General features: G+C 31.8%; 1 protein-coding gene across 1 annotated transcript in view; it reads right to left on the bottom strand.

The window, feature by feature from the left end:
* LOC134237103 (small subunit processome component 20 homolog) overlaps positions 1 to 12575 on the bottom strand; it is a 35949-nt gene that overhangs the window by 11230 nt on the left and 12144 nt on the right. The window contains exons 5-14 of the mRNA XM_062719204.1: positions 12025 to 12156; positions 11663 to 11773; positions 11316 to 11465; positions 11077 to 11196; positions 9141 to 9203; positions 8908 to 9042; positions 8532 to 8664; positions 8177 to 8334; positions 8011 to 8092; positions 2167 to 2330 (exon numbers count right to left, since the gene is read on the bottom strand). Of these exons, the coding sequence (XP_062575188.1) occupies positions 2167 to 2330; positions 8011 to 8092; positions 8177 to 8334; positions 8532 to 8664; positions 8908 to 9042; positions 9141 to 9203; positions 11077 to 11196; positions 11316 to 11465; positions 11663 to 11773; positions 12025 to 12156 (1248 nt within the window). The remainder of the gene's footprint in view (positions 1 to 2166; positions 2331 to 8010; positions 8093 to 8176; positions 8335 to 8531; positions 8665 to 8907; positions 9043 to 9140; positions 9204 to 11076; positions 11197 to 11315; positions 11466 to 11662; positions 11774 to 12024; positions 12157 to 12575) is intronic.

Here is a 12575-nt window from a genome sequence, read left to right on the forward strand (position 1 = left end):
TTCAGAACTATCCATTCCAGATTTGAACTAACAGTGCAAGACTTCAGTCTCAAAAAACTCACAGAACAAGCATTGTGTAACTTAATTGGTAACATTCCAAAGTCAATGAAATCTTTCATTCAAGGACAGGTTCTAAAAGCTCCCCAATCCAATGCAGAAAAAGCTGTAAAGGAGTTTCTTGATTTGCCACTTACAATAGGAGATATAAATACAGATGAAGAAATATGTAACATAGCTTGTATTCCTCAAACAGATCAATTCTTGGTCAGTGGATTCAGTGGAATCATTAAACATATGAACAAAGAGGGGGAGGTGTTAAGGAAGATCACTAAAAAGAATATGGAACCATGGGCGTTGTCGGTCAGAGAGGGACATCTAGTGTATATTGATAAGGAGAAGAGTTTAATTAACATTGTGAAGGGTGATGAGATAAAATGTAAACTACTCAAAGAAACAGAATGGAATCCAGATGCTATCTGCTGCACCTCTACTGATGACCTCTTAATTCATACTACAATTATTTCAAAATGGACCAAGTATAGAAAAATCGTACGTTATTCTTTCTCTACAATCACACAAGAAATAAAATTAAAAAATGATGATTTCTCTTCATTATTTGTGCCCCATATTGATAAAAACAAAAACCTTGACATTGTACTGAATGATCAAAGTTCAGTTTTAGTGTTAAACAATGAAGGACATTACAGGTTCAACTACAAAGGAATGAAATACAGAAACTTCACTCCACAAGGTATTACCACAGATAGCATGTGTCACATCCTGATTGCTGACATTGGTAATAATATTATACACATCATTGATCAGAATGGACAATTCCTTCTGTGCATAGACAACTGTGTATTATACGAACCATGTGATCTCAGTATAGACTGCAATGACATTTTGTACATTGCTGAATACCATAGAGTGAAACGAATTAAGTATATGGAATAAAGGATATATGTGTTCATGCAGCCAAATAAACTGAATGATTTAGTTATGAACCTCAAAGTCCAAAACGGGTGGACAAAAAACAACAGTGATGGGAATTAACTTTGGTAAATCCCGGTAAATAGTACAAACTTTTGCAAACACAAACACAATGTTAAAGTTGTTTAATTCTTTAACTCATTCCATCTCTTCATAAAAAATTCAGAAATAAAATAAACATTAAACTGGAAGATAAATAGTATATATACAGTATAGACCTTTCTCTAAGGTATATTTATCAAGGGATAATACCGAATCAAAAGGCTACAAATGTTTTATTATTATTTTTTTAATCAAACGTCTTAAATTTTTTCATGACGTAAATTCCATGTAGCTTATACTCAATACGTTCTTATATAAAGCAGTTATGTCATTCACATGATGACGTCACAGTTACGAGTAGCAGCTGCAGTATCTGTTTTAAGAAACATCCAGTTTATCATGTATATAAAGACTATTATAATTTTAGATTCAATTGACATTTCTTTTTAACAATGATTGATTAAAACATTATGAAAGCGACAGTTTTGCATTCAAGTGAAAAAAAAGATTCAGTTAGATTTACATTTATACTTTATTGATTCCTTTTTACAAAGAAATATTTTTGCAAATGCAGCGCATGCACAAAATAGCTTTTAAAAAATCTGGGCAATAAAAATGTTTTGATTTTTTATACAGATTTACAAGTTTTTATTATCAGATCATTAATAAATATTTTACAGGTACTGAAAATGTTTTCTTTACATTTATAAATAAGTTCGGTGTGAATTTATTGATTTGCATATACAGCACATCTCGGTTATAACGCATTCACAGGATCCTTTAAAATTCCTTCGTTATATCTGTTATTCTTTATATCGGTTTGAGGAATTAAATTAAAATTATATAGCTTGGGATCCAAGATAACTTCGCTTTATTCGTGAATTCACAATACCCCTGTTCGTACTAAATGAGTTTTGCTGTACTTTTTTTTTTCATTTGCACGATATATATTTGACAGTACCATACAAAAACTAATATACTGGACAGGTATTTCATACTAATATACACATAATTATAGTAAAACCTCGCCATCTCAACGACAGTACGAGAAAATACTTTGAAATATCAAAGGGTTTGATATATCTAAGGTAAAATACTCAATAAAAACCAAATAAACTAAATTTGCCCAATCACTTTAAGTGGAGTGATGAATGCCATGAGAGATTCTTTACTGATGACTTGTGCCAGTATTTTGTACGAGTCGTAACTTTTTATGAACCTGGCATCAAACAGTTTACTAGTAACACCCGCCACCTCCTTCTCCTCAGCCACTTGTCCGAATAAATCTTCATGGAAAACTTGATTGATAAATAAACACATTTATCTGAGAATTAAAAGATTTCAAGATCTACATATTATTATTGAGTGTATAGCTTGGACTGCCTATTACCTAACTAGCAGAATTTAGCAAGGATTCAATTTCGGTGGCGATAGAAACTAAGAATAACGCCTTTCATGATAATCGCGGTTATATTCTTTTGCAGGGCAAATTAATAACATTTGGTGAAATTTTTGATGATAGACAATTAAATGTCATATAATAAACAACTGCTTCCATGCTATATTTCACAAAAATAAATTTTGACCTGCAAATGAAAGAGTTGGGCCGCATTTAAGTCTATTTTAAGGTTCTTGATTTTAATGAATAATCCGATCACGCACCAATATTTCTTACCTTTAAAAATGTATGGAAGAACCACTGGACCAAATTTCTCAGGATTTCAATAGGATAAGTTGTACGGGTTACGTTTATAGATGGAATCAAGATAATATATCTAAAATAAGAGAGAATTTACAAAGTGTTTTACACGATTTAAATGGTATAGTATCCTCTATGGAGAATGGTGTCGATATCTTGGAATATATCTCTAATTTCACACATTGTGTGAACGAGGTTTTTGAGCCATATTGTAAATATATTATTTGTAATAAACAAAAACATAAGGAAGTAGTTACAAATAGACCCTGATTCAATGAGTGATGTAAAGAGCTGTATAGAATTTATAAAAAGAAACTTTTCATATTCAGTGTATGTAGAAGCCATTTTAATAGACAATTGTTGATTAAATGTAAAAACGATTATAAAAATGTATGAATAGGGCAAGATGTGAGTTATGGTGATGTCAAGGTAGCCAGTCATAATATCTGAGGCGCACTTCGGCCAGGGAGTTGTTTTTACGTTTTTAAGAATAATAAGCCACAAAATAATTGTAATCTTAGTGTAAAAGATTTTTTCGAACATTTAAGAAATCTAGGCGTCTGTAAAGATGTTACATATACTGATTTTTGGAATACAGAATATGATATGAATGCTGTATTTGATGAAGTTGATGTAAATATAACTGTTGAAGAGGTTGTAGAGGTTATAAGCTGTTAAAAAAGCAGAAAATCGCCAGGAAAAGATAATTTATATATGTGTGAAGACCTAAGTCCCATTTAAACAAGAATATTCAATTTTATATTTGATACAGGTAATATTTCCCTCACATGGTGTGAAGGTGAAATAGTACCTATTCTTTAAAAGGCTGACCCAGATGTCACAGATACCAATAGTGGCATTACCCTCATGAGTTGTATGTTAAAAATATTTACAACTATACTTAATAATAGACTGATGAAATAGTCCGAAAGTAACTTTATTTTAATGGATGCACTGTCTGAATTCAGACCTTGGGTTCGTACCATAGATGCAATTTTTGTACTGCAAAGTATAATTGATAAACATCTTTCCAACGGGAAAAAACTCTACTGCTGTTTTGTGGACTTCCATAAGGCATTTGATAGGTATAAATAGAAATTATCTTTTTAAAAAGCGCATAACATTAGGGATCAAGGGGAAAATGTATATGGTCTCTGTATAAAAATGTTAGGAGTTGTGTGAAATAAAAAAAAACAATTTTAGTGACTTTTTCAAAGTAGAACAAGGGGTCCTGTCTCTACTACTTTTTTCTTTATATTTAAATGATTTTGAGAAGGCTTTTATCATGTCCAATTGTCAAGATATTAGTCTCCAAGAAGTGTCATTGTTTTTAATGTTATATGCAGATGATATAGCATTGTTTTCTGATTCTCCTTAAGGATTACAAAAAAATGCTTGATGTGATTTATTCATATTGTTATGATTGAAAATTATTTGTAAATGTGAGTAAAACTAAAAGTAGTATTTAGAAAATCTGGTCGATTGAAAATATTAAATGGTTTTATAATGATGATAAAGTTGAAGCTGTTAATCAGTTTACTTATCTTGGTCTCACTTTGACATACACAGGTAATTTTCATAAAACTCAGTTAAAATTAGCTACTCAGGGGAGGAAATGTATGTTTAAACTTTTGAAGTCTCTGAAAAATGTGCATTTTAATTATGTTACTCGTCTCTCTTTGTTTGATACTTATGTAAGTAGTTTTTTTAACTATCCAAGTGAAATATGGGGATTCCAGAAAGGTGATGCTATAGAGAAAATACATTTAGAATATCTCAAAATTATGTTATAAGTGAAAAAAAATACTTTGTCATTGATGATTTATAATGAACTTGGTCGCTTACCTCTTTTTATTCAAAGATAATTTTGAATTATAAAGGTTTGGCTAAAACTATTTGAGTCAGAAATCTGTAGATCGAAATGTATATGCATGAGAGAATTGAGACAAGTTCTTGTACAAAATATAATTGGTTACTTAATGTAAAATACTTGTTATTTTCAGTAGGATTTTAAGACGTTTGATATTGTCAAAATATTACAAAAATATATTTTTTAAGAATTTAAACAAAGACTAATTGACTGTTTTCAACAAGAATGTGGTTTTTTTTTCTTCGTCTTCAAAGTGTTTTGTGTATAGATATTTAACAAATTTAACTGTGCATGCAATCACATTTAATGAAACCAATTCCATCCAAGTATATTCAATTGATTACAAAATATAGATAAAGCGCACATGTATTAATGATTGAGAAGGTAAGATTTACTCATATTCCTAGAGAGAATAGTTTTTGTTTTTGTTGTCTGATGGAGGTCGAAGATGAGTATCATTTTATTTAAAAATGTCCACTTTACCATAAGTACAGATAATTGTATATTAAAAAGTATTATTGGTATAGACCTAGCATGTATAAACTATTACAATTTTATTATCAACTGAAAATGTGAGTGAACTTTGTAATATAGGGAAAATCCTCAAAAAAGCAGAAGCACTTAGAGATTTACATCTGTAAACTGAGTATTTTTTCTATATTTAGTTAGAAATATTGTACATGTATACAAGCAATATTAACTTAAACGAAGTAGGCCTATATGTAAATATTTCATTTATGTATATTCGTTCTGCACTTTACATCCTGCATGTATTTTGTAATTATGTTATCTGATAAGTCATATGACTTAAGGAATAAATAAACAAACAAACAAATAAAAAAAAACCGCAGGTATGGTAAAATGGTCTTGGAGAGATTTCAAGATTAATTCATCATTATTAGTCTAGAACAATACATATTATAACCCTGAAACATATATTTTTGACTTTAATGAAAATGGTTTACTTTTATGCCTTCTTTGGAAAATCAATTATCACAATATATTGGTGATATGGATAGTCTTGTTTACAAGAATGTTTCAATTTTACTTACATCTCGGAGACTCCTGCTGCAAACATCCGAATTCCCTAGTTTGGATACAGGCAAAAAAATTAAGGTGCACATGAATAGTGTAGCACAAAAATTGAACCTATGATTTTTTTTTATTTGTTGCAATTTATCTCGATATATGTTGCAAAACATATTGCCATTAAATGGATCTTTGCAATATTTGTGATGAAATAATTCATCTGCCATTTTGTGATCTGTGTTTTCTAATTTTGGAAAATATAATACAATTTTATGATGATGTTGCAAAGAGCAAGTTTGGTTACCTGTTCATTTAAGTCCTGATAAAATGTATGAGAAAATACATGTATTGGTCCAAGGGAAGACTGAGATAATTTTCTCTAGTATATCCCTAGCAGTATTTCTGATATCCAAAATCGAGACTTCATAAAACTTCATACTTTTTTACGGGATTTTTTTAAACTTGAAAGCTGTCAATCTAAGAGCAAACTGGTTTTTATGAGTAAACAGATCTGGTATTTTTCTAGAAAATTATAAAAATGTTATGGATTTTACACTTTTTATACCAATGACCTTGAATAATCTGATCAAGGTCATGAGACACCAACGGGACTTTTATAATCTCTGAACCAAATACAAACTTCCAATGGTTCTCCAATTAACAAAGATGCAGTCAAAAATTTTTTTATACATCTGCCAGTGACTGTAGTCTTGTTGGAATGAAAAGACCTCAAGATCATGACAAATACCAAGGACATCAGCAATCTTTGAACTAAGTAGGAAAATCCAGAGATTCTCCATTAGAAAGCCAAGACAAGATACTTTTTTTTTACTAGTGACTTTGAACTTGCCGAATTGCCCTTGAGTTAAGGTAAGTAATTAACTTTGTGACAAAAGCAATCTCTGTACTAAGTATGAGCTCCAAATAAATCTCCATTACAATGTTATATTACCGATAAGAATTTCCAACCTGTCACCTTGAACCTGTTGGAATAACTTTGGGTCAGGGTCAAGACACACCCTGGATCACATGCAATCAATATGAGCTTCCAGTGATTCTCCATTACAAAATCAAAGATTTAACTCGAAGAATTTTATACTTTTTCAACAAGTGAACTTGAACTTCCCCAAATGATATATAGTTGGATGATAGGCAATCTCTGTACAAAGTATATTAGCGTTCCTTGTTTCTCCATAATAAATCTATACCCCAGAGAAGTTTACAGGGACAAATGGACAGAGGGATGTTAGGATGTTAGACAGTCATGAGGTCTAAGGGTTTAACGGGCATGCGAGTACATGTATATTATAGCACTGTAAATAATGAAGTAAACAAAAATTGATAGGTGAAGATATGAAAAAAAACTATGATCAGGGATCAGCAATATAGTAAGTCTAGAACTCAGTATCTATTTACCTACCGTTCATTCCAGTACAAATATACGAAAACATTTTATATACTTATGCTTTTCGTACGTTATATAATTGATATCAATAGAGTTCTGCCATCCACCAGAACATCTAACCTAGAGACCATAAATTTCACAATATTAGAAGAGACATCCTTGTTCATCATAAACATGCAATTCGTTTGTCTACTTAATATCTAGAGACAGAGAAGATGTTTGAAGAATTTATGCATTTCATATTTTTCCTTTGTTTCTTAATAAGACCATTGCCATTAATCAGTGCATGAACAACAATGAGCAAACCACGTGTGTAGATTTCTTGAACAATGGCTCTTCCATCAATTACACATACAATGACATATTCATCTTAATTACAATATTTTAACAGATTTAATTTTACTTTGAATGATTTTTAATACAGAGGTAAATATAAACAATAAAATGCTTTCTTTGATTGTTAGTACGGAATCAACGTCGCAGCTATTGCAGAAAAAATTATATAACCCGCTTATGTATTTTTTCTGCAACAGCTGCGACATTAATTTTTGAACATGTACTAACAAACAAATAAAGCATTTTATTATTTAAATGATTAACAGAGTACAGGCATAACACCAAAGCCTATCCCAGACACTATAATTGTCACAGTGAAAAGGTGAAGATAAGTGAAGATAAGGCGACAGTATGGAAGCCCATTTAGGACCTATCGAAAAATATTTTTGAATCCGATATAACGAATTAAACTCGTTTTAACGGATTCTAAAACTTGTTATAACAAATTGAATTCAATGAAACAAATTCCATAATTTGTTATCATGAATTAAATGCGTTACAACGAATTCGACAAATCGTTATATCGAATTCATATATATTTTTCTATAAACCCTGTTTATTGAATTCGATCAAACGAATTTAATTCCTGATAACAAACCTTTGAATTTGTTTAAACGAATTTAATTTGTTATTGGCTACCTTGGTAATAAACACCATGTTTTTGATGATTTGATTGGCTAATTCCTCTGTCAGAAACTGTGACTGTAGCTGGGATATCCAACTAAAACAGAAATAAAAAATTGGTAAGAAAATATTTACAAATAGAGAAAACAGAAATGAAGTTTATATATGTTGTATGCTGTACCTTTTTGATGGAGTCAGATTTAATGAAATCACCCTGAGCAGAACTAGAAGGCTGTAAAATTTCCTCTGGAGTCCATGCAGCAAACAAAAGACCAATCAGTTGACAGGATGCTAACCGCACCCACATATGTTCGTACTCCAAGTGACTCACAACATATTCTACAAAAGTGAAAACTCATCACTGAACATTACAAAAACTTTGAAATATTTTCTGTCTTTATCTAGCACAAAAGTCATAGTAGAAATAGTGAAATTCATCTGAATCTTACATATAATCGCCTTGGTTCAAAAAAACATTCTGAAATCAATTTCATTTGGAAACGAGAAAAGTAATTGAAAATTAGATTAAGGTTTACCCCATATGATGTTCATTTCTTCTGTCCATTTAACATCCCTGATTATGTCACATTCTCTCAGTAACTTTAGGAGTGTATTTAAACAGTTGAAAAGTAGTCTGTCTTTCTCTGTTTCTCCATCAGAACTTAGGGGCTAAAAATAAAACAATAAAACTTATCCTTAAAAATGCTAAATGCTGGAACAAATCTGGGCAATGAGATCTCCATATTTGATAAACTCAAAAAAGAATTGTGATTTTTTTAATGAATTTTAAAGTAAAGCAGTTTTCTCCAAAATAATATCATTCTGTTCATCAATTTTACAAAAAATATTAGAAATATGCATGTAATAATATAATGTATAATTATACTGAGAGAGCAAGAAAAAAATACACACATTTTCTTCATATCTTCCTGGGTCTATCTGCCGTTGAATTAAAGGTAATATCACAGACAATTGGTGGGAAAACTTTGTGGACTCTACTTCTATAAATAGACCGGTCAGCTGAGCAGCAAGGATTTGATGGTTTTTCTATAAATATTAATATTGATAAAGATCTTAGTGACCATGTACTACTAACTGCTAAGACAGAGATGAAAAAGTAGAAACTCAATTTTTTTTTTAAATACCTTGTCATCTGTAAACCACCTCTGGGTGATGTTAAAGAGTTCCTTTCTTGAATTGTGATCTATCTTTAATGTAAATGTAAACAAAACACAAATATAAATAACAACAAAATCCAATGATTGAAACAGCAAGAAGCCCAGGGGCCACATCACTCACCAGAGCAATTGGCAAGGAAAAAGCACATATAAGATCAGAACTGAAAGTTTACTAAGGGTAGGGGGTGGAGGGGAAGGGGCCTTGAATTTTAACCGCCAGGGGATCATGATTTGAACAAACTGGAATGTACACTACCTGAGGATGATTCCCTATAAATATCACTAAGCATGACTTTAAAGTACTTGAAAAGAAGATTTTAAAAGGTTTTCCTAGATTTTTCTATGTAAAACGTTGATCAACCATTTTGCCCCACCCTACCCCAAGGGGTCATGATTTGAACAAAATTGAATGTAAACTACCTGAGGATGATTCAACATGAGTTTCATCTTTCCTGGTCTAGTGGTTCTTGTGAAGAAGATTTTTAAAGATTTTTCCTATATATTCCTATGTTAAACTTTGATCGACCATTTTAGCCCCACCCTACCCCCGGGGGTCATGACTTGAACAAACTTGAATCTAAACTACCTGAGGATGATTCCATATGAGTTTCATCTTTCCTGGCCCAGTGGTTTTTGAGAAGAAGATTTTTAAAGATTTTTCCTATATATTCCTATGTAAATTGTTGATCAACCATTTTGGCCCCACCTTACCCCCGTGGGTCATGACTTGAACAAACTTGAATCTAAACTACCTGAGGATGATTCCACACCAGTTTCATCTTTCCTGGCCTAGTGGTTCTTGAGAAGTAGATTTTTAAAGATTTTTCCTATATATTCCTATGTAAAATGTTAATCAACCATTTTAGCCCCACCCTACCCCTGGGGGTCATGATTTGAACAAACTTGAATCTAAACTACCTGAGGATAATTCCACGTGAGTTTCATCTTTCCTGGCCCAGTGGTTCTTGTGAAGAAGATTTTTAAAGATTTTTCCTATATATTCCTATGTATAACATTGATCAACCATTTTGGCCCCACCTTACTCTTGGGGGTCATGATTTGAACAAACTTGAATCAACACTTCCTGAGGGTGATTCCACATGAGTTTCATCTTTCCTGGCCTAGTGGTTCTTGAGAAAAAGATTTTTGAAGATTTTTTCTTTATATTCCTATGTAAAACGTTGATTAACCATTTTAGCCCCACCCTACCCCTGGGGGTCATGATTTGAACAAACTTGAATCTAAACTACCTGAGGATGATTCCACATGAGTTTCATCTTTCCTGCCTAGTGATTCATGAGAAGAAGATTTTTAAAGTTTTTTCCTATATATTCCTATGTTAAACTTTGATCGACCATTTTGGCCCCACCCTACCCCCACGGGTCATGACTTGAACAAACTTGAATCTAAACTACCTGAGGATGATTCCACATGAGTTTCATTTTTCCTGGCCTTGTGGTTCATGAGAAGAAGATTTTTAAAGATTTTTCCTATATATTCCTACGTGAAACGTTGATCAACCATTTTGGCCCCACCCTACCCCTGGGGGTCATGATTTGAACAAACTTGAATCAACACTACCTGAGGATGATTCCACATGAGTTTCATCTTTCCTGGCCTAGTGGTTCTTGAGAAAAAGATTTTTTAAAAATGCCATTAATTTTTTCTCTAATTCATAATTATCTCCCCTTGGAAAAGGGCGTGCCTTTCATTTGTACAAACTCCAATCCCCTTTACCCAAAGCCTTTGGCTCAGGTGAGCTAAAAACACACAAAATATGTGGATTTCAATAATAATCTTTTTCAACACATATTACACTGTACATTAACTCTGATAATGTGATAAATCAAAATGTCTGAAAAAAGGATTTCTATTCTTTTAAAATCCAAGCATGTTTAGATACCTTTTGTAGAAGAGATTTAATGGCCAATGCTGTGAGTTTTCTACACTTTGTGGATTCATCATTAAGAAGAGCTGCTGACATGGGTATAAAGAACATTCCAGCATGATCATTCAAGATATTCTGAAAATATAACATGTATGGAGATGTTTTTTTTTTACAGCAAACACTGTTAAATATTAATATGTACTTGAAATGAACTTGCTGTTTCTAAAAAAAAAAATGAAATAAAGTGTATGAACCTGAGGGAATGAAGAAAATATTGTGGCCAACATTTCCAATGCTGATTCACGTCCCATCTCCATCTCATAAGACAACTGTGTGACGTAAAACTCTAGGTGTTTATCAAGGAGCTTTCCTAGGGGATATTCCAGGATGTACTGCAGGGCTATCTATATCAAACCAATAACCAAAGATATAAATATTTCTCAAAAATCAAAGATACAAATACTTCCATAATATATGTGTATATAAAAAAATATTGATGAAAAGGACAACATAAAGAAATTTAGAGTCAGCTGACTTTAAAAAGTCCAAAAAGTTCAATTTGTTTCAAAATTAAGTAAAATCCCACTAAACCTTCTGTTACCTGTCTACATTCCCTCCTGACATGGGGAGAGTCAGCTGTGATAGACATACCCTCCACCTTCTTAATCAACTCCAACACCTCTGGCACATTCAACTTCCGAGACAATATGGCCTGAAAAAATGTTAATCTTTCATAATTTACTTAAAAATTCATGCAATTTCTTTGGAAGCTACAGAAAAACAACAACAAAACATGCTTATAATGAAATGCCAAGGGCAGACAAATTCACAATTTTGCTTTATCTTGAGCATATTTATTAGATATGGATTTCGATAAGTTCATATTATATCTTAAAGCTTTAAGAAATACAACTTTACTTAAAATATAATTTCATCATATTTACAAAATCCCTAGGAATTTACCTTTAGAAGAGAGAAGGCGGTGCTCTGTCTGTTGTAATCATACAAGTCTTCCTCACAGAACGTCAACAGAACTTGGAGTTGTGTTTGATTCAGTTTGTAAATCTTCACATCTCTTACCAATACAGTCACCGCCTATATAAATCAATTTATGATTTAAAAAAACAAGAGGCCAAAGGGCCTTGAATCACTCTTCTGATAATTACAATCTATCACTTCTATTTGAAGCCTCTAACCCTAAGTATCCTAAGACCCAACTTGCATCAACTGACAAAGTTTGATGATTCTAAGCCATTTAGGACTGAAGATATTTTAATAAAGTTAAATGAAAAAAAAATAAGTAGGCCACATTTACATACTTTAAGATTGAATTTTTCTGAGGACTCAAGATGTATAAATAGACAAAAATCGAAGATTCTAAGCCAATAAGTATTTGATATATTTAAAAGTAGGTCACTGTGACCAACTTATTTTGTCTACATTCTCTGAAAACCAAATATGCATCAACTGACAAAGGTTGATGATTCTAAGCCAATAAGTACTTGAAATACTTA

Source organism: Saccostrea cucullata, unplaced genomic scaffold, assembly GCF_032062105.1.
Source record: "Saccostrea cucullata isolate Sc308-1 unplaced genomic scaffold, CSIRO_AGI_Scuc_v1 ctg3558, whole genome shotgun sequence".
Lineage (NCBI taxonomy): Eukaryota > Metazoa > Mollusca > Bivalvia > Ostreida > Ostreidae > Saccostrea > Saccostrea cuccullata.